Source organism: Zea mays, chromosome 2, assembly GCF_902167145.1.
Source record: "Zea mays cultivar B73 chromosome 2, Zm-B73-REFERENCE-NAM-5.0, whole genome shotgun sequence".
NCBI lineage: Eukaryota > Viridiplantae > Streptophyta > Magnoliopsida > Poales > Poaceae > Zea > Zea mays.
In genome coordinates this window covers 30748677-30772321 of record NC_050097.1, presented here as the reverse complement: position 1 = coordinate 30772321, position 23645 = coordinate 30748677, and the positions used below count along the sequence as shown (strand labels likewise).

Genomic DNA, 23645 nt, shown 5'->3' with positions numbered 1-23645 from the left:
GTGATCCTGTAGAACTTCAAATAAACTTAAGCCACAAAACTTGGTTAATTGTTAGCGCAGTAATTTGCCAAGTGGCTAGAGAAGGATCTCAACACAACACAATAACCAAGAGATATCAATCACAGAGATGACGCAGTGGTTATCCCGTGGTTCGGCCAAGACCAACGCTTGCCTACTCCACGTTGTGGCGTCCCAACGGACGAGGGTTGCAATCAACCCCTCTCAAGCGGTCCAAAGACCAACTTGAATACCACGGTGTTGCTTTGCTTTTCTTAATCCCACTTGCGAGGAATCTCCACAGCTTGGAGCCTCTCGCCCTTACAAAAGATGTTCACAAAGAATCACGGAGCAAGGGAGGGATTAGCAACTCACACACGACACAAAGATCACAGCGAATACGCACACACAAAACCCAGACTTGAGCTCAAGAGACTAGCACACTAGAACGGAGCTCAAATCACTAGAATGTCGAACAAGTGCGCAAGAATGAAGTGTGAGTGATCAATGATGCTCAAAGGATGCTTGGTATTCTCCTCCATGCGCCTAGGGGTCCCTTTTATAGCCCCAAGGCAGCTAGGAGCCGTTGAGAACAAATCTGGAAGGCCAATCTTGCCTTCTGTCGTCGGGTGCACCGGACAGTCCGGTGCACACCGGACACTGTCCGGTGCCCGATTTCCTTCCTAAAATGGCGCGGCCGACCGTTGCAGATCAGGGAGCCGTTGGCGCACCGGACATGTCCGGTGCACACCGGACAGTCCGGTGCCCCCTTCCGACCGTTGGCCTGGCCACGTGTCGCGCGCAGATTTCGCGGCCGACCGTTGGCCCGACCGACCGTTGGCTCACCGGACAGTCCGGTGAATTATAGCCGTACGTCGCCGGTAAATTCCCGAGAGCGGCCAGTTCGCCCGAGTCAGTCTGGCGCACCGGACACTGTCCGGTGCACCACCGGACAGTCCGGTGCTCCAGACCGAACAGCCTTTTGGCTGTACACAGCCAACTTTTCTCTGACTCGATTTCTCCTGTTTCAAGCACTTAGACACAATACATTAGTCTTCAAAACAATGTACTAAGGCTTAGAAACATACCTTTACTCTTGATTTGCACTTTGTTCATCCATGGGCATAGATTCACATTTAAGCACTTGTGTTGGCACTCAATCACCAAAATACTTAGAAATGGCCCAAGGGCACATTTCCCTTTCAATCTCCCCCTTTTTGGTGATTTATGCCAACACAACATAAAGCAACTAGAACAAGTGCAATATCACTTCAAATAAAAACTCAAATTTATTTTGATTCAATTTGGCATATATGGATCATCCTTTGCCACCACTTGGTTTGTTTTTGCAAATCAAAACTCAAATTTCTATCTCTAAGCCAAACACACATGTTAAGTCATAAAGAGAGTCATTTCAGGAGTATTTGATTCAGGATTCCAAAAACTCCCCCTTTTTCCCATAATCAACATTTCTCCCCGCAAGAAGCCAACTTTAGACAAGAGAGACAATAAAAGAGTTTTGACAAAACAAAAAACTCTATTCTACTATTTTCAAAATCTCTCAAGTGGTAGCTGATCCATTTATCACTTTGGCCTTTATTTTCTCCCCCTTTGGCATCAAGCACCAAAACGGGATCAATCTTGGCCCGTTAACCCCATTGCCTCACCAAAATCTTCAATTAAGAGCAAATAGGCAATAAGAGTTAAAAGATGAACTTGGAAAAGTTACTCTTTTCATCGGAGTGCAGTGGAAGTCTTGCATGGTCCAAGTCCACCTTTTCCCTTTTAATTCTCCTTCGAGGCTAAAACAAGCAAACTCAAGCATATAGTTAGTCTCAAAGGGTCAAGTTGTAACACATCTCCCCCTAAAACTGTGCATCACTTTGCAACGGACTTGTGAGGTCCAGGGAGTGTTTTTACAACTTGAGCACCATACTAAACAACAAAATGCAAAAAGGAACATGATCAAAAGCATAAATACATGTATGCTACAATTCAATCCAAGTTCCGCGAATCTAAGACATTTAGCTCACTACGCAGCCTGCAAAAGGTCTTCTCATCTAGAGGCTTGGTAAAGATATTGGCTAGCTGGTTCTCGGTGCTAACATGAAACACTTCGATATCTCCCTTTTGCTGGTGGTCTCTCAAAAAGTGATGCCGGATGTCAATGTGCTTTGTGCGGCTGTGTTCAACAGGATTTTCCGCCATGCGGATAGCACTCTCATTGTCACATAGGAGTGGGACTTTGCTCAGATTGTAGCCAAAGTCCCGAAGGGTTTGCCTCATCCAAAGTAGTTGTGCGCAACACTGCCCTGCGGCAACATACTCGGCCTCAGCGGTGGATAGGGCAACGGAAGTTTGTTTCTTAGAGTTCCATGACACCAGGGACCTTCCTAAGAATTGGCACGTCCCCGATGTACTCTTCCTATCGACCTTGCATCCAGCATAGTCGGAATCTGAATATCCAATCAAGTCAAAGTTAGACCCCTTTGGATACCAGATCCCGAAGCAAGGCGTAGCGACTAAATATCTAAGAATTCGCTTCACCGCCACTAAGTGACACTCCTTAGGATCGGATTGAAATCTAGCACACATGCATACGCTAAGCATAATATCCGGTCTACTAGCACATAAGTAAAGCAAAGAACCTATCATGGACCGGTATGCTTTTTGATCAACGGACTTACCTCCTTTGTTGAGGTCGGTGTGTCCGTCAGTTCCCATCGGCGTCTTTGCGGGCTTGGCGTCCTTCATCCCAAACCGCTTTAGCAAATCTTGCGTATACTTTGTTTGGGAGATGAAGGTGCCGTCCTTGAGTTGCTTCACTTGGAACCCAAGGAAGTAGTTCAACTCGCCCATCATCGACATCTCGAATTTCTTCGTCATCACCCTGCTAAACTCTTCACAAGACTTTTGGTTAGTAGAACCAAATATTATGTCATCGACATAAATTTGGCACACAAAAAGATCACCGTCACAAGTCTTAGTGAAAAGAGTTGGATCGGCTTTCCCAACCTTGAAAGCATTAGCAATTAAGAAATCTCTAAGGCATTCATACCATGCTCTTGGGGCTTGCTTAAGTCCATAGAGCGCCTTAGAGAGCTTACACACGTGGTCGGGGTACCGTTCATCCTCGAAACCAGGGGGTTGCTCCACGTACACCTCCTCCTTGATTGGCCCATTGAGGAAAGCGCTCTTCACATCCATTTGGTACAACCTGAAAGAATGGTGAGCGGCATATGCTAGCAAGATACGAATGGACTCTAGCCTAGCCACAGGAGCAAAAGTCTCCTCAAAGTCCAAACCTGCGACTTGGGCATAACCTTTTGCCACAAGTCGAGCCTTGTTTCTCGTCACCACCCCGTGCTCGTCCTGTTTGTTGCGGAACACCCACTTGGTTCCCACAACGTTTTGCTTGGGACGAGGCACCAGTGTCCAAACTTCATTGCGCTTGAAGTTGTTGAGCTCCTCTTGCATGACCAACACCCAGTCCGAATCTAGCAAGGCCTCTTACCCTGAAAGGCTCAATAGAAGAGATAAAGGAGTAATGCTCACAAAAATTAACCAATCGAGATCGAGTAGTTACTCCCTTGCTGATATCACCCAGAATTTGGTCGACGGGATGATCCCTTTGAATCATCGCTCGAACTTGGGTTGGAGGTGCCGGTTGCGCTTCTTCCTCCATCACATGATCATCTTGTGCTTCCCCTTGATCACACGCCTCCTTTTGATGAACTTGTTCATCGTCTTGAGTTGGGGGACGCACCATAGTTGAGGAGAAAGGTTGGTCTTGCTCATGTTGTTCCTGTGGCCGCACATCTCCAATCGCCATGGTGCGTATTGCGGCCGTTGGAACGTCTTCTTCATCTACATCATCAAGATCAACAACTTGCTCTCTTGGAGAGCCATTAGTCTCATCAAATACAACGTCGCTAGAGACTTCAACCAAACCCGATGATTTGTTGAAGACCCTATACGCTTTTGTATTTGAATCATAACCTAATAAAAACCCTTCTACGGCTTTGGGAGCAAATTTGGAATTCCTACCCTTCTTCACTAGAATGTAGCATTTACTCCCAAATACACGAAAGTACGATACATTGGGTTTGTTACCAGTCAGCAGCTCATATGAAGTCTTCTTGAGGAGGCGGTGAAGGTAGACCCTGTTGATGGCGTGGCAAGCCGTGTTCACGGCTTCCGACCAAAAGCACTCGGGGGTCTTGAACTCTCCAAGCATAGTCCTCGCCATATCTATGAGCGTACTGTTCTTCCTCTCTACCACACCATTTTGCTGAGGTGTGTAGGGAGCGGAGAACTCGTGCTTGATCCCCTCCTCCTCAAGGAACTCCTCCACTTGAAGATTCTTGAATTCGGACCCGTTGTCGCTCCTTATCTTCTTCACCTTGAGCTCAAACTCGTTTTGAGCTGTCCTTAGGAAGCGCTTGAGGGTTCCTTGGGTCTCAGACTTATCCTGTAAAAAGAATACCCAAGTGAAGCGGGAAAAATCATCCACAATGACTAAACCATACTTACTTCCCCCTATGCTTAGATAAGCGACGGGTCCGAAGAGGTCCATATGCAGCAGCTCCAGAGGTCTTGAGGTGGTCATCACATTCTTGCTGTGATGTGCTCCTCCCACTTGTTTACCTGCTTGACAAGCTGCACAAGGTCTATCTTTTTCGAATTGCACGTTAGTCAAACCTATCACGTGTTCTCCCTTTAGAAGCTTGTGAAGGTTCTTCATCCCCACATGTGCTAAGCGGCGATGCCACAGCCAGCCCATGCTAGTCTTAGCGATTAAGCATGCATCTAGACCAGCCTCCTCTTTTGCAAAATCAACTAAATAAAGTTTGCCGTCTAGTACACCCTTAAAAGCTAGTGAACCATCACATCTTCTAAAGACAGACACATCTACATTTGTAAATAAACAGTTATATCCCATATTGCATAATTGACTAACAGATAGTAAATTATATCCAAGAGACTCAACTAAAAACACATTAGAGATAGAGTGCTCATTTGATATTGCAATCTTGCCTAAACCTTTCACCTTGCCTTGATTCCCATCACCAAATATGATTGAATCTTGGGAATCCTTATTCTTGATGTAGGAGGTGAACATCTTCTTCTCCCCCGTCATATGGTTTGTGCATCCGCTGTCGATAATCCAGCTTGATCCCCCGGATGCATAAACCTGCAAGGCAAATTTAGGCTTGGGTCTTAGGTACCCAACTCATGTTGGGTCCTACCAGGTTAGTGCAAATATCCTTAGGGACCCAAATGCAAGTTTTGTCTCCCTTGCATTTTGCCCCTAACTTCCTAGCAACTATTTTCCTATCCTTTCTACAAATAGCAAAGGAAGCATTTAAAGCACAATAAATTGTAGAAGGTTCATTCACTACTTTCCTAGGAGCATGAATAATATTCTTTCTAGGCACATGATGAATAGCATTTCTCCTAGACATATTTCTACCATGCATATAGGAAGAACTAGAAGCAAACATGGCATGAGAATCAAAATCATCATAAGCATTATAACTCCTATAAGCATTTCTTGTTTGTCTCCTATCATGGTACATAAAAGCATGGTTCTTTTTAGCACTACTAGCCATAGGAGCCTTCCCTTTCTCCTTGGTGGAGATAAGAGCCTTATGGCTTGTCAAGTCCTTGGCTTCCCTCTTGTAGCCAAGTCCATCCTTAATTGAGGGGTGTCTACCAATCGTGTAGGCATCCCTTGCAAATTTCAGCTTATCAAATTCATTCTTGCTAGTCTTAAGTTGGGCATTAAGACTAGCCAATTCCTCATTTAATTTGGAAATTGAAACTAAATGATCACTACAAGCATCAACATCGAAATCTTTACACCTCTTACAGATTGTAACATGTTCTACACAAGAACTAGATTTACTAGCTACTTCTAGTTTAGCATTTAAATCATTATTAACACTTTTTAAAGTAGCAATGGTTTCATGACAAGAAGACAATTCACTAGAGAGCATTTCATTTCTTTTAATTTCTAGAGCAAGAGATTTTTGTGCACTAACAAATTTATCATGCTCCTCATATAAAAGATCCTCTTGTTTTTATAGTAATCTATTCTTGTCATTTAAAGCATCAATCAACTCATTAATCTTATCAATTTTAGATCTATCTAATCCCTTGAATAAGCATGAGTAATCTATCTCATCATCATCGCTAGACTCATCCTCACTTGAAGAAGCATAAGTACTAGTATCATGAGTGCTTACTTTCTTCTCCCTTGCCATGAGGCAAGTGTGACGCTCGTTTGGGAAGAGGGATGACTTGTTGAAGGCAGTGGCGGCGAGTCCTTCATTGTCGGAGTCGGAGGAGGAGCAATCCGAATCCCACTCCTTGCCTAGATGTGCCTCGCCCTTTGCCTTCTTGTATGCCTTCTTCTTCTCCCTCTTGCTCCCTTGTTCCTGGTCACTTTCATTATCGGGACAGTTAGCAATAAAATGACCAAGCTTACCGCATTTGAAGCATGAGCGCTTCCCCTTGGCTTTGGTCTTGCTTTGTTGTCCCTTGCGACCTTTAAGCACCGTCTTGAATCTCTTGATGATGAGGGCCATCTCTTCATCATTAAGTCCAGCCGCCTCGATTTGTGCCACCTTGCTAGGTAGCGCCTCCTTGCTTCTTGTTGCCTTGAGAGCAAGGGGTTGCGGCTCGTTGATCGGTCCATTCAAGGCGTCGTCCACGTACCTCGCTTCCTTGATCATCATTCGCCCGCTGACGAATTTTCCTAGGACTTCTTCGGGCGACATTTTGGTGTACCTGGGATTCTCACGAATATTATTCACCAAATGAGGATCAAGAACGGTAAAGGACCTTAGCATTAGTCGGACGACGTCGTGGTCCGTCCATCGCGTGCTTCCGTAGCTCCTTATTTTGTTGATAAGGGTCTTGAGCCGGTTGTATGTTTGAGTTGGCTCCTCGCCCCTTATCATCGCGAACCGTCCAAGCTCGCCCTCCACCAACTCCATTTTGGTGAGCAAGGTAACGTTATTTCCCTCATGAGAAATCTTGAGGGTGTCCTAGATCTGCTTGGCGTTATCCAAGCCGCTCACTTTGTTATATTCATCCCTGCACAATGAAGCTAGAAGAACAGTAGTAGCTTGTGCATTCTTATGGATTTGCTCATTAATGAATATAGGACTATCCGAACTATCAAAGTGCATTCCACTATCTACAATCTCCCATATACTAGGATGGAGAGAGAATAGGTGACTACGCATTTTGTGGCTCCAAAATCCGTAGTCCTCTCCATCAAAGTGTGGGGGCTTGCCGAGTGGAGTGGAGAGCAAATGTGAATTTGAACTTTGCGGAATACGAGAGTAGTCAAAGGAAAAGTTCGAATTAACCGGTTTCCTTCTCTCGTAGTCGTTGTGGTCGTCGTCCTTTTGGGAAGAAGTAGACTCATCGCTGTCGTCGTAGTAGACGATCTCCTTGATGCGCCTTGTCTTCTTCTTCTTCCCTTCCTTTCGTCTATGACCTGAGCCGGAGTCGGTAGGCTTGTCATCTTTGGGCTCGTTGACGAAGGACTCCTTCTCCTTATCGTTGATCACTATCCCCTTGCCCTTAGGATCCATCTCTTCGGGCGGTTAGTCCCTCTTCTTGAAGAGAACGGCTCTGATACCAATTGAGAGCACCTAGAGGGGGGGGTGAATAGGTGATCCTGTAGAACTTCAAATAAACTTAAGCCACAAAACTTGGTTAATTGTTAGCGCAGTAATTTGCCAAGTGGCTAGAGAAGGATCTCAACACAACACAATAACCAAGAGATATCAATCACAGAGATGACGCAGTGGTTATCCCGTGGTTCGGCCAAGACCAACGCTTGCCTACTCCACGTTGTGGCGTCCCAACGGACGAGGGTTGCAATCAACCCCTCTCAAGCGGTCCAAAGACCAACTTGAATACCACGGTGTTGCTTTGCTTTTCTTAATCCCACTTGCGAGGAATCTCCACAGCTTGGAGCCTCTCGCCCTTACAAAAGATGTTCACAAAGAATCACGGAGCAAGGGAGGGATTAGCAACTCACACACGACACAAAGATCACAGCGAATACGCACACACAAAACCCAGACTTGAGCTCAAGAGACTAGCACACTAGAACGGAGCTCAAATCACTAGAATGTCGAACAAGTGCGCAAGAATGAAGTGTGAGTGATCAATGATGCTCAAAGGATGCTTGGTATTCTCCTCCATGCGCCTAGGGGTCCCTTTTATAGCCCCAAGGCAGCTAGGAGCCGTTGAGAACAAATCTGGAAGGCCAATCTTGCCTTCTGTCGTCGGGTGCACCGGACAGTCCGGTGCACACCGGACACTGTCCGGTGCCCGATTTCCTTCCTAAAATGGCGCGGCCGACCGCTGCAGATCAGGGAGCCGTTGGCGCACCGGACATGTCCGGTGCACACCGGACAGTCCGGTGCCCCCTTCCGACCGTTGGCCCGGCCACGTGTCGCGCGCAGATTTCGCGGCCGACCGTTGGCCCGACCGACCGTTGGCTCACCGGACAGTCCGGTGCACACCGGACAGTCCGGTGAATTATAGCCGTACGTCGCCGGTAAATTCCCGAGAGCGGCCAGTTCGCCCGAGTCAGTCTGGCGCACCGGACACTGTCCGGTGCACCACCGGACAGTCCGGTGCTCCAGACCGAACAGCCTTTTGGCTGTACACAGCCAACTTTTCTCTGACTCGATTTCTCCTGTTTCAAGCACTTAGACACAATACATTAGTCTTCAAAACAATGTACTAAGGCTTAGAAACATACCTTTACTCTTGATTTGCACTTTGTTCATCCATGGGCATAGATTCACATTTAAGCACTTGTGTTGGCACTCAATCACCAAAATACTTAGAAATGGCCCAAGGGCACATTTCCCTTTCAGTTACAAGCGTTCGCGAGGGGGAGAGAGAGAGCCTGTCCGTCAGCCCATTCTCCAGCGCGGCCACCTTCTCGTACGAGGGCCCTGGACCTTCCTTTTATAGATGTAAGGAGAGGGCCCAGGTGTACAATAGGGAGTGTAGCAATGTGCTAACGTGTCTAGCAGAGAGGAGCCAGAGCCTTATGTACATGCCGACGTGGCTGTTGGAGAGGTGTTGGCGCCCTGTTCATGTGATGTCGTGGCCATCGGAGGAGCGCTTAAACCCTATAGAAGCACAACTGTGGGGGCTGTCGGGTCCTTGCTGACGTCTCCTTGCTTTCGTAAGGGGCTGAGGACCGCCGTCGTCATGGAGCACGCGGGGTGCCATCATTACTTGTTTACCAGGGCGAGCCAGATGGGACGCCGGTCTTGTTCATCATAGCCTGAGCTAGCTAGGGGTAGGGTAATGATTAGAGATGGCAACGGGTACAAACCCGCTGGGTTTTGCCGTCCCAAACCCGTACCCGTGAAAAATATCTATGCCCATTAAAAAACCCGTACCCGTGACGGGTTTGAGATTTTGCCCAAACCCGTACCCATCGGGTTAACGGGTACCCATGGGTTACCCGCGGGTTTCATCTCCAATATAATTATCTTCTCATAATCAATAAGTATCGTAATGATTAATGATATCATGATCCAAAATCTATGTAATGAACAACGAGTTCATGATTTGGTATAAAAATTATTAGTAGAGAGAATGGAATACAAATAATAAGTTGTATAATTAAGTGACCTTGCGCTAAGTTATCCATCCACCAGACCACCACATATATAACGCTAGTAAAAACTATAATAGCAAGCAAGCAACACTCTCACCGATTACTGATACATTCACCAATTGTTAAAAATTATGAAGTAAATAAGGAATAACAAGTTTGTTGTTCGTTTATAAAATAAAATGACAATATGCACTAGGTTTGGTCGGGTTTAAAAAACCCACGGGTTCACGGGTTTGGGTACTATAGGAACAAACCCGTACCCATAAACCCGCTGGGTACAGATTTATGCCCATTAACAAACCCATGAGTATGAAAATTGGCCCAAACCCGTACCCTAATGGGGTAAAAACCCATCGGGTTTCGGGTTTCGGGTACCCATTGCCATCTCTAGTAATGATGTACCTCCCTGCGACGTGGTCGGTCCGAGCCCAAGGTCGGGCAAGGCAGTGACTCCTCCAAGGTCGAGGCTGAGTCTGAGCCCTGGGGTCGGGCGAGGCGGAGACCGTCTTCCGAGGTCGAGGTTGAGTCTGATCCCTGGGGTCGGGCGAGGCGGAGACCGTCTTCCGAGGTCGAGGTTGAGTCCGAGCCCTGGGGTCGGGCGAGGCGGAGACCATCTTCCGAGGTCGAGGTGGAGTCCGAGCCCTGGGGTCGGGCGAGGCGGAGACCGTCTTCCGAGGACGAGCTGGAGTTCGAGCCCTGGGGTCGGGCGAGGCGGAGCTTCCTACGGCGCCTGAGGTTGGACTCGGCGGCTGCTAGCCTCACCCTGGCGGGTGGCACAGCAGTCGGAGCAGTGCAGGCGACACTGTTTTCCTGTCAGGTCAGTCAGTGGAGGGGCGAAATGACTGCGGTCACTTCGGCCCTGTCGACTGAGGAACGTGCGTCAGGATAAGGTGTCAGACGATCCTTGCATTGAATGCTCCTGCGATACGGTCGGTTGGCGAGGCGATCTGGCCCAGGTTGCTTCTCCGTGAAGCCTGCCCGAGCTGGGCCTCGGGCGAGTCGAAGGTGCGCCCGTTGCTTGAGGAGACCCTCGGGCGAGACGTGAATTCACCTGGGTCTGCTGTTCTTGCCCGAGGCTGGGCTCGGACGAGGCGAGATCGTGTCCCTTGAGTGGGCGGAGCTTTGACCTGTATTGCGCCCATCAGGCCTTTGCAGCTTTGTGCTGATGGTGGTTACCAGCCGAGTTTAGGAGTCTTGGGGGTACCCCTAATTATGGTCCTCGACAGTGCTTCATCTCCAAATCCTTCTTGTTCTTCTTGATTCGAGCTTTGGTACTACATCGAGTTATTTGTGGATTCATTACTCTTGGAGCTTCTAGCTCCTAGACGACTAGGTTTCTCTTGTGAGTCTCCAAATCTTGTGGAAGACCACAAGAAAGTTTGTATTACCCGCTCGTTTGAGCAAAGATTAGTGTGTTGGCTTGACCTTTGTGGTCGACAAAGGGAGGATTAGGGTTGAAAGAGATCCATCTCTTTGTGGGCGCCTCAACGAGGAAGTAGGGCACCTTGGTGGTGTGACCGAACCTCGGGATAAATCTTGTGTCCCTTGTGTTCTTGCTCATTGTGTTTGTTTGTGTTCTTCATTCTCTCACCATTGCGTGGAAGATTTGTTTATACCTTTTTGGTGTGTGGATTTTGAGAAGTGCCCTTCTTAGATCTACTACTTTGAACCCTGTGGATCAACTAGAACATCTCATTTTCAAAGTTAACTGGGTGAATTTCGAGATCAATTCAGTTTATATCTCATTCTTTAGTTGAGCTCGTGCAAACCAGTTGAACCGGTTTTGACACCGGTTGAACCGGTTTTACCTAGTTCGTTTCTAGTTTTTGTTGAAAAAGTTTCCACTTGCCTATTCACCCCCCTCTAGGCAACTTTCAATATGTTTCTTTTTAGTCTAATTAGATTACTTGGTATATTTAGTTTTTAGTCGTAGTTAGTTTTTTTGGGTTAGTTATAGTTTAGTTATTTTAATATAAAATTTTAGTTTTAGCTTTAGTTTTAATTTATAGTTATTTTTAGTTTTGGGCGGTAATGTTATTTTGAGCGTTAGATCTGAGTAGAGTTATTTTTTGGTCTTAATTAGTTTTAGGGTTTGTTGTAGTTTAGTTTTTTTAGTTTAGGGTTAGATTTAATCAGGATTAGTTGTAGTTGTTACTTTTGGATTACCACTAGATTAGTTAGTAGTTTTTGTCGCTAATAATGTCGCCGACATGGCCACAAGATGTGCAAAAGGATGTGGAAAACAACGACCACCACTTTATGAAAATGACTCAGGCTCATGAGTTGAACAGCAGACGAGGCTAGAGCAAGAATGATGTGTGAGGGTTGACCAATTATATTTGAAAGGCAAGAAGGTTGATCTTGCAAAGAGGCAATAACAATTAAGTTCGTGTGAAGCAGCCATCAAGCGTCAAGAGGAAGAGCTTGAAGCTCGCGGAGTAGCTCTAAAGAACAAGAGTGACACGAAGAAGAATTCAGTGAGACTACCTTTAGGGCACAATAAAAGGGAAATACCAACACTACACCTAGTAGATAAAATGTAATAGATCCAACATGAAGCCTCAAGTCATGTAATGATTAGCGGTGGATTTATGAACCTGACTAGTATAAAGTTCAACAAATGCCAATGTTGGTCGTGTTTTATTTGCATTCATTAAGGCTTGTTAGGATTAGCGGTAGGACTAGGTACCTTGGTTATATGTAGAGTTCCACGCATGTTGATTGTTATTGATGGTAATAATGTGTACAATGGGTTAGTATTTGAATTTACGAACATAAGGTTGATATGTGCCCTTGTGGTTCGAGTCTGTGATGAGTGATTGTCAATGACATAGTGTCTTGAGTTGAGTCATCTGGACTAACTGGGTCGTGAATATGTCTATGCAACATATCTCTTGGCTTTGTGGTGCGCAGGTATACTCAAATCCAAAGATGATGGTCGACGGTGAAGGTAAAGGTCATTCGAGTTCGTGTCGATAGACCATGATCGGTGAAGGATGAGCGTTGGGTCTTGACTGAGGGACTAGAGAAGCCGAGTGACTAGCCATTGTGACACACCTAGGGACACCGACAACCGCAAGTATATGGCAGAGTGGATTATGTTGCCGACGTGGTTGTGGACCAGCAGGACACATGTCTAGGATGTGAGGGACGCATATGGAGCATGCTATCTATGAAGGTTTGCTAGTTGAGCCTCAAAACCATCGACTTACAGTTTCATGGGTTCCACCAGGTTTGGCTACAAAACCGAGTAGAGGGAATTGGAGGTTACACATGGCATCATCATAGATGGTGCGCCAAGGCAAAGCAACTTCGTGAAGAGGGCATGATCGTTAGATCAATGTATCAAGAGTTGGTCCATTTTGCCTCTGGCTGAGTGGATAAGCCCTATGAATCTAGAGGTAGTTTAAGAAAGGGAAAATTCTCAATAAATAAGGGGAAGGGTTGCACAACTAGCTATCTCTCTATCTTATGTCTTTCATTCCTTGTTTTCTCAATTCTTAGGAGATCCCTAGAAGCTTTAGTTTGATGTTTCTTTGTACACCCAATCTTGGGGATTGTGGCCTTAACCATACCGCGACTTATGTGATTTTAATACATGTGCCAATCTGGTTGGTTTGTGTCTTAAGTTGAATCCTCTCCCCTTACTCTTTTGCATTGATGGAGTTTTTGGTTTGATCTTTCCTTTTGAAGTTGGAGAAGTATTTTTGGGTTGATTTTGTGTTAAGGAACTATTCTGGAATCATTGCCACCTCTCATATGGGTTGATTCAACACAAGGTCAATGTTTCTAATTGAATTGTACCATTTGACAAAACCATAATTCAAGTTTTATTTTTTTATCCATTTCACATGAAATTATCTTTAAAAGCTCATACTTCTCGAGCCACCTTTTCTCTTCTCTATCTCTCTGTCTACAAAATTTGGTCTCAACCGCAACCTTTTTGCTTAAGCAACAATGCCACACCACTAAGTGATGCTATCGCTCCTCAACACTATCGAACTTCCAAGTGGCACTGTCTTTCTGCATAAAGAGTTTCTCCTTTTGTTCTTTCTTAAAATTCATTATGTCCAAATTGAGTTCTGTTTGTTTTAATGGGTTCATAATGTTCCTAGGAACTTGTTTTGTAATCCAACCACCAATTAGTTGGTGTGTTCCCAATTTGAACCTTTCTAGAGAGTTTTTGGTGTCACGGATTTGTGCTAAATTTTGGGAATCAAATCCAAGATTGCCTGAGCTCAAATAATTTTTATTGGCTCCTATTCACCCCCTTTGGTCAATTATTTGATCATTTAATTAGTATCAGAGAGGGTTAAGGATCAATCCATCTTAATTGGTTCTTGATCCGAGAAGGTGACACATAACATGCTTTTAGCAAACCGCCATTCTTTGATGGGACAAATTACCCATGCTAGAAGATCCACATGTCGCCATACTTTAGAGCATTGGCTCACGGGTCTAGGAAATTTGCCTCAATGACACCTACATGGTACATGATGTTTGAGTTACTCTCGTTCAAGTGGAGAACCATGATGCGAACAACAAGGCCTAGAATGCTTTTTACTCATGCCTCTTGCTCATTGAATTCAATAGAGTTGGACACCTGGGTATGGCTCATGAGAACTAGAATACCTAGAGAAATTCCGTGATGGTAACGATCTTTTGAAAATCAGACCCGTTGAGACTTATTGTTAATAGTATGTGAACTTTGTGCAATTAACTAGAAAGACTATCGAATCTATATTTTCTCGCTTCTAGTCGATTGTCAACAAGATGCACACAAATAAGGCACAACTAACCTATGATGATCATGAGAGAGCACTTTACTACATGATCTAGATCGAAGGTTTGGTGGTGAAGATCTCGAGGATCATAGAATCACCCAAGTATGATACCCTCACCATGGATGAGCTTTTAGTAAGCTCAAGTTCATCGAGATCAACCATCAGACTTGGGCCAAGATCGAGAACCCAGGCGCACCTACCATCCCTTGTCCTTAGAAGTGGTCCTTCCTCATTTAACCCTTCACATTCTTTGTTCACTTTGTCCTCTTTGCCATCTATTTTAGAGGAGCAGGTTGAGTGTCTTAGGGATAAGGAGATGACACTTGTGGCCAGTCGGCTCGTGTGGAGCCGCATGAATCGATAGTGCTATAGGGGGGCAAGGATGGTTGCTTCAACTATAGAGACCCTGATCACTTCATCCCAACTATCCTAAGATAAAGAGCAAGCTAGAGGCTAGCAAGAGCGACTATCACTACGTTCAACGCAAGGGAATGCCTCTAGCAAGCACAAGTCCGAGGGGAGGTTCGATAAGGAGGCACTCAAGTAGAAGTACCTCCACAAGGCTAAGATGAAGGAACATGCCTTCCCTTCCTCCATCAGCAACCTCGACCATGACTCCAACAACACTTCTTCTTCTTCGAGCGACGAGGAGCTCAAAAGATGAGTCAAGGACAAGCTCAATGGACTGTGCTTATTCGATGACACCATAGGAGGCCTTTGCATCATGGCACTTGGTGAGTACATGGTGGGCGTTAGTGACAAGGACAACGACGATGACTCCACCTCTAAGGTATCACTTTCTGCTAATGATCTCACCATTGAGGTAGATGAGTTGATGACTGCTTTAGCTAGTCACAATAAATTAATTTGGCTTACGACACGTGAGAGGAAAGAGTACAAGTGCGAGTACAAGATCACACTTAGGGGAGCTTGAGTCTGCTAGGCTTCTATGGTGTGGTGGTGTCCAATAAAGCTAAATGTAATGATTGTACTATTCACATGTCAAACATTACCACATTGTAGACTAAGTTCGCTTTGCTAGTCGATTCTGCAGAAACTTAGGGTATCTTGGTGTCATTACCACGACAAATATATAAAATTTACTTAGTATCATTGCTTGTTTATATATACACACACAATATATATATATATATATATATATATATATATATTCTTTTTTTCTTTTAAAGCTCGAGTGGAAGAAGGACCAAAATCTACCAATAGAATAACTAAAGATGATTCAAGAGCAATTGACATCATTTCTTTCTGAGGAGGTTGTATATATATAACGATGGGGAATACTTGTATGATGGAAAAAATGTCCTTTACTCCCATGTGAGATGGAATAATTGTATTTGTAACATACAATATCTTATTAGTTTATGTATATAGTTTCATATAAAAGCTTTGAAATGCATGTATAGTTTATGTATCAGTTTCATAAATTTGGTGTATGTATATATATGGTTACATGCTCAAACAAGATATGCTTATAGGTATGGACATATATTATTAGCATAGCATACATGTACAAAAAATTCTTTGAAATGAAAAAGATTTTTATAGAAACAAACCACAAAAGAAAATAAAAGAGTTAAATGCATCAGTGGCTCTTGAAATTGTCAAGGGACGCTACTTAGATCTTCGAACTTTAAAAAATGTTTTTCTAGACCTTTGAACTTGTTAAGTGATGTACCACACATCTCTAAACTTGTAAAAATGGTACATCTTAGGTCTATTTTTGGACTATACTGACCACTATGGTGTGCAATAACAAGTTCAAGGATGTAGAACTTTATTTTTGAAGCTCGTTAATCTAAGTGTGATCCATTGACAAGTTCAAAGACCGCTCATATATTCTCAAAACCATAAAAGAAAATAAATAAAAAATACATCTAATCCTAGTTGATGACATCGACAGGGACTAAAGTTGTCCATCCTAGGACGTAGTCTAAATAAAGTGCTTCTTAGTTATGGTTGTTACCAACCGAGACTGACTGTTTGATTTTAGGGACTGTAGCTCAGTTCTGCATTAGTGAACCAAGATAGTTCGCACTGTGGCAGTTTCGCACAAAGGGCCGTGCCCTGTTCGAAGTTCGAAAGATACAAAGAGAGTGACTCCAGAAGACAATAAGACAATAATACATTACTGCGTATCATTGACCACTCAATCTTTTTGGTACGTTTCTCGTAGCGGGCTGGCAGGGATAATCATCCTCCCTTGATAAGGTCTCAGCGTGTCTCACTCTGGACTACGCATTTGTGATCTTGTTATCGCGCTATATTCAATCTCCATTCCTTCTCTTCCGTCCCCCTCCTATTGTACCTCAACATGTGCGTGTTATGATTATGTTTATACCTTGCGAGCCTCTGTGATCTCATCACATGCAATTGCGCATCTGCTAACAGTTTTATATATGCATAACAATGCAAAATTTGCCTACTATTGCATGCGAGAAACATATATATAAATCTGTACACATGACACATCAACGACACATTGCACACTTCGATTTAACCTAAAATAGTGGAGATGAAAACAGGTATATTTGTGTAATATAATTTTCCCAAGTTTCAGCTTATAAAATTGCAATAATAAACTGCGAACCTTGAATTGTTCCAAACATGCATAAATAGCTGAAAATATTTATCAGTTACTAAATAATACAGAGTTTTAATTATGCACCAACACCGAGTTTGCATCCCATTTCTATTGACTGAATTAAGCTATTTAGGGCTAGTTTGGGAACCCAATTTTTTCAAGAGATTTTCATTTGTCCGAGGGAAATTAGTTCATTTTCCCTTAGAAAAATAGAAATCCCCTGGAAAAATGATGTTCCTAAGCTAGCCCTTAGAGATAAAAGGCATCGACGTATTTGATTTTATTACACACAATGTTATATATTTGTTCCAATGCTAACATAAAACAATTATCTTATTCATCATTTCACTAAATTGTTTACAATAAATCCAAGAAATTACCCATTTTCTGTATTTGAACCAAATTTGTATAGTAATCCCTTCAATTAATAAAAGCTCAAATGATGCTTCACGATACCAACATCTCCAATATAACTAAATTGAATAATCGATTCCAACATGATATAATGTAAATAATATATTAAAGTCGTGGTAGATGTAAATAAAATATGCATCAACATAAAATCAAAATGTTCGTGATGTTATCCATGCGCAAGGTTTAAAAGTTTGCTACATGTATTTTACAGTCAGGATATACGTACGGCTTATAACATATCAAGCATATTTAGAAAATTAGTTGTACAATTAATGATATCACAATAACGCGTACACATTTAAATGCTTCCTATCTACTCATATATCTCTTCATTCTCTTATTTTGATAAGCGCCAAAAATTTTCAATCGACGTTTGGATCGAATTTGGATTCATAATTCTATAATAATAATAATAATAATAATAATAATAATAATAATAATAATAATAATATAATCACATGTAACATAATGACCCTGCCTATAAAACAGGACAAGATTATTTCTTGTTTATTATTGTATTCTTGTGCTCTGTAAAATATAAATAACTGGACCACCTGAAACAGGAAACGTTCCCATATGCGATAAAAGGTAACATATAGCCATATAGGTTTAGATGGGTAGTTTATGCGTATGCTATTATAGGATATACATATAGCCATATAGGATATGCATGATTGATGGCACCAAAAACGATCTTCAGAGTCGATTAGTAAAACCGATGCTATGCCATCAATTATAAAATAAGTTATTTCTAGGTGGTACAACCATTCCTAAAAATATTTTTAGTTTTTTAGTTATAAAACCACCTGTTTTAAAACCATCTCTATAAATTATTTTTTAGGGATAGTGTCCTTAAAACAACCACTCTTCAAAATCGATTTTCAGAGTCAGTCTTAGTACAAACCATTCCTAAAAATATTTTTAGTTTTTTTTAAAATCAATTAGAAATCATAATAATAACAATTTTTTAATATGTCCAAAAACCCTAAGGTCCGACACACCAGTGGTTAGAATTCATTTTCGCTATTTCTAATCGGGGATTTTAAACTCACAGCCCCTCGCCTCATGCAGTAACTCATCAAGCTGACTCGTTTAACTGGCGAGACACAACAGAATAAATAAATATATAATAATCAATTTCTAATTAATTTTAAACTGATTTAACATTAGTAAATATTAATTTCTAATTAATCGAGTACATCAATGCAACACCAAATTAACACACTCGTTACTCATCAATTCACAATTCACACACATGTTCATCAGTTTAATCCATAGTCATAGTCGCACAGACCAATTTAACATACAGTCACAATTCATCAATCATCAATTTAACTCATAGATCATAGACATCGCACATACATATAACACGTTTATCAATTGATGCGCAAATGATATATATATATATATATATATATATATATATATATATATATATATATATATATATATATATATATATATATTCGTTTTTCTAAAATGTGATAGCTCGTTGGGCTCGCGCGAGCTGGCTCGTTAAGAAACCGAGCTAGAATGTCAATTTAGCTCATGAATAAAATCAAACTAACCGAGTCGAGCTGACCATGAACCGAGTGAGCTAACGAGTCACGAGTATTTGTCCGGCCCTAGATTGTAGATGTTACCTATTTGTAATAATGTATACATATCTTGCAACAAGCAGTATTTTGACCGGTAAACAATCTTAAATGGAACTTTTTAAATTACAATGTTTTAGATTTCACCGAGCACTATAACTTTGATATAGAACATGTTTTAGATCTGTCAAGCTCTATAATTTTGATATATGTATTTTATCTTTATTCAACTTTATTTGAAAAAGTTATAGATTTATTTATGATCCAAATATTTTAATTGTCTTTGAAAATCGATTTCTAGCTACATACTGTGGACTTAAATCAACCATCCCTAGCAAGAGAAATCACATATTTTTATAGAAGGTTGACACAAGAAACTAAAACCTAAAGTTCATGTTTTCAGAAGTGGCTCTCTCTTAAACCAACTGTCTTTAAAAATAGATCTATTTTTAGTGACGATTTACTTAACAAAATCATCTCTAAAATTCATTTCTATAGAGGCTCATAAGCTACAGTGCTCCTTCTCGCTAAGAAAACCGTCATTCTCATAAGAAACAGGAGATATCTTAAAAAAGTCATTTCTTACTAGTGATAACTCTTTTTAATCATGGTAGATGTCAAATTAAAATGGAATAAGAATTACAATTAGTTATCTAAATATTAAGCTTATTAAAGCTAGGAAGAACTCCCGCATGTATAAACCACCGTATACCAATTGAATAAATACATTCAGATGTTGTAAGCAAAAATGAACATAGGTGTTAGAACAACTCTTTCCTTCGTATAATACTATTTAAAAGTCATGCATGCAGACTGTACGACGACTAAACCATAAATTTTTGCTCATTTTTATTTGGTTTATAATGTGGAGGTGAAAAATCCCCAGACGTAAAATGGTTATCCCCACTCCCCAGACGCAATAGCTGTAGGTGGACAGATAATCTCAACTGACGATCGAGTAAACAGTAGCAAGCAAAAACATATATATACTAGAAACCCATGAGAATGAAACTTAGCAACATGGTCGTGTACGTTTTAATTTCCTATATATGCTTCATGTGCCACAAGAACATCAAATAGCAGAGAGCTATTCATATCAGAAACCCATGGGAAAAGATCGATCGTAAAACAAAGGACAGCAATTTGCCACATGCATACTGTATGTACTCGATCGCAAGAATGCACATAGAATAGCATCAATAGTGAGTAGGACATGCTTGTCCGATCCTCCTTGCTAGCTATTGCGCGCGCACTGTACAACGCTCTCGCCCGGCCCTATCGCCGTTGAGGCAACTAGACATGCACCATTGCCATCGATCACTGCCACTGCATCCTGGTACGGTACCATTAAAAGGGAAACGAAACAGGAAGCAAAACTAGAAAACAAGAGACGCAGATGCTTGCCAGGATCGAAATGACACATGCATGCGTAGAGAGAGAGATAGATGGACACACACACGACACAGGCTTTTGAATTTCCCACAAACAGAAGCTGCAGCAAAGAGAGATCACCATATATGTATCTCCCTGTCCCTAGCTAGACCTCAAAGGACGTACGGACGACGGACATACTACTCCTCAGTCCAAAGTACAGCAAACACACTTGCTCACTCCTACAAGCAATGCAAATAGATCCGACAACACCAAAGCGAATCGAAAACACAGGACCAGCAATGCAGTACACACACGTACTAGATAGTAGTGCTTCTCACGGGTAGAGTACACGGATCATCATACACTACTGCTGCCATGCACATGCATGCACGCATACGCGCGCGAGATGATACATAAAATATGTATGCTCAAGCTCAATCTGGCATCATACCGGCCAAATGGGAGAGCGTACGTACGTACGTACGAGGCTACGAGCCGTCGAGGCGACGATGGAACATCTCAGGCTCAGCAGGCGGCGCCGGCGGGCGGCGGGGGCGGCGGCGGCGGCTGGTGCGCGTGGCCGTGAAGGCCGCCGCTGCTGTCGCCCTGCAGCTGCTGCGGCTTCTTGCGCTTCTTCTTCTCGTAGCTGACGCCGCGGGCGCGGGCCTGGTGCTCGCGGACCTCGCGGAGGTAGAGGCGCACGGCGCGCGCCGCGAAGGGGTTGGACTCCGGGCGGCCCCCGTTCTCCTCGAAGGCGGCGCGGAGGCGGCCCACCAGGGCGTCCAGGCTGCCCCAGGCCTGGCGGAGCGGGCAGGGGCACGGCGCCGGCGGGTTCGGATGGCCGAAGAAGGGGCACGCCGGGCCGTGCACCTTGGTCTTGCCGAACTGGTCCAGGTAGCGGAGGAACTCCAGGACGTGAGCCCCGCTGCACTGCGCCAGGCTCAGCGGCGGCCGGTGGTTCCGCAGGTACTGCCCGAACGTGTTCCAGTCGCGCCGCTTCTGCGCCTCGTACCGGCTCGGCGACTGCGGCGTCATGGAACCAACCGACGGCGATGCGCCTCCGCTGCTCGGCCCGATGCCGTTGCCCCCTCCTGACGAGGGGCTGTCGGGGTTCGGCGACATGTCCATGGATGAGCTAAGGATCGGAAGGGGGGAAAACAGAGAGAAAGGAGTGTAGCTTGTGTGAGCTGAAACAGTTTCACCTTTACATCTTATTTATTATAATCGATATGATAATTAGGCCTCCTCCTCCTCTGTAGGAGTAATATTCTTTACTCAATGAAGAAATGGGTATTTAATTTGCATATCCATATAATACTGTATACTACTACATATATATTCTCGTAAGCCTGCATTATTGTAGCACAAGTTGGGATTGGAGGGATCTGTTTATTCGGGATCGGAGCTGTGCTCAGAAGTTCCAAGTGGCCACTGAGATGACTAGAGCATATGCAGCTAGTCCGTGTGTCTGAAAATCTTCTTCGAAAAATATCAAAGAAAGGAACAAGTAGTTACCAGCTGAGCTTTGGTTCTCACAAGTACTGTGGGAGTTGGAGCCTGCTGGCTTCTTGAGCCTGCATAAGATCCAGCAGCATGGAGCATAATAATCAGATCAAGAACGAAGCAAATGATCGCATAAGTAGAAGATATATAGTGTTAAGGATTAAGCATTGGAATAGTAGGGAGAGTATATAGCTCCCTGGTTCATCCCATCTGTTGCTTCTTACTCTCTCGCAGTGGTAGTGATGCCGGTAACACAGTTGCTGTGCTGGGGTGCTGGCTCACTCTCATAAGCCCATCGTCTGGTGATTGGGGATCTGCAGGGAGAGCACCAGCTTCAGGATCTGTTTGAGGGTGTGGGGAATTGCATGCTGCTGCTTCTATTTTTAGGGGGGGAGCGCAGGGACTGGTGGGGGTGGTGTTTGGCCTAAAAAGGAGAGATGAGAAGTGACTGAGACATGGAATCAACAGTGTAGTGAGCAGTGTATACTCAGCTAGGGCTTTTCTGAGAGTGTGTGGGGTGGGGCCGGGTGGGGTGGGGTTTGGAGGACACTGGGGCGAGGGGGCGTGAAAGGTGACGTGACAAAAGTAATATTTTCAAGTGTGGTAGAGTGTGTACGGTTTGATAGGAGTTGTCGTTTCAGTGCATGCACCACAGTGGATGTGTTGAACTGGAGATTTTTAGCGGCCTCTACCGATATCGTCTTTCCATGTACAGGTGCGATATATACTCTGTATCCACGGCGATCTAACTAATGGTGATCTCGTTACTGATGGAATTGATCTCAAGCTAGATTCAGCGAGAGGATTCAGCGAGAGGATCCTCATGTTCTGACAGAGGGCGTAACAACTTATTTGTTGCAGCGTTTTTTCATATACGAGAAGCCATTCACTCTAACACGGTTATATCATTCTCAATGAGAGTTTCAAACTCATTAAATACGATGACACATCATCATGCTTGGTGATATAGTAGTGTAATTAAGAGGAGAGATATTGAGAGAGTTTAATGGGAGAGTTTAATGGGGATGAAACTCCGCATACACGGTTGACTAGTTTAAATATCTGATGTGGGAGCATTGGAAACAAATGCATTGAAACTCACCACTGAGAATAGCCTTAGTGACAGGAAGATCATCGCATTTGCGCCCTCAGTGCAACAACCATGATACACCGATTTCGACACCGACCACTAGAGTCTCCACTTCCCATGGCGACCTCCGCCAATTCCAACGCTATGGGCCCAGTTTTACCCATTTTAGTACCTAGGGTTATAGTCTAAGATTCTATAGACTAACAGTGTAACCAAATCCAGGTTTGGCATCTAAATCCTAACCGTAGAATCCACATCCTTTAGGTTTTAGGACCCCATCGAGCCAAATCCGCATAAATGGCTTGGATCTAGTCGAGTTTTAGCTCTACAACAAGTTGAAGGAGGGGAAATAATCAACTCATCTTGCTCAATACCTAACCCTAGGTTGGAATCCCCAAAAGCTTCATACCCCGAAACTCTAACCCTAGTTTAGCTCTCCACTTATAGGTGCACATTTGGGCCGCCTGGGCCGGTCCAGTCCAAGCCCGAAAAGGATCGGCACGATTGAATTTCTTCCCGAGGTGGTCCATGGGCTTAGCCCTCAACCCGACACGTTATCGGTTAAACGTGTCGGGCTCATTTCGGGCAACCCGAAATTGTAAAAAGCCAGAAATTCAAA

The 23645-nt window shown here is 43.6% G+C and overlaps 1 protein-coding gene across 1 annotated transcript; it reads right to left on the bottom strand.

The window, feature by feature from the left end:
- Positions 1–20506: 20506 nt before the first annotated feature.
- LOC100275232 (putative protein of unknown function (DUF640) domain family protein) lies at positions 20507–22391 on the bottom strand. The gene is made up of 3 exons (NM_001149369.2): positions 22161–22391; positions 21949–22007; positions 20507–21568 (listed from the first exon to the last, which is right to left on the bottom strand). The coding sequence occupies exon 3, from the start codon at positions 21559–21561 to the stop codon at positions 20959–20961; it is 603 nt and encodes a 200-aa protein (NP_001142841.2). The 5' UTR covers positions 21562–21568; positions 21949–22007; positions 22161–22391; the 3' UTR covers positions 20507–20958.
- Between the last annotated feature and the right edge of the window lie 1254 nt (positions 22392–23645).

Excerpts from the sequence above, each read along its gene's own strand:
- LOC100275232 (NM_001149369.2), bottom strand. The coding sequence starts at position 21,561 with ATGGACATGTCGCCGAACCCCGACAGCCCCTCGTCAGGAGGGGGCAAC.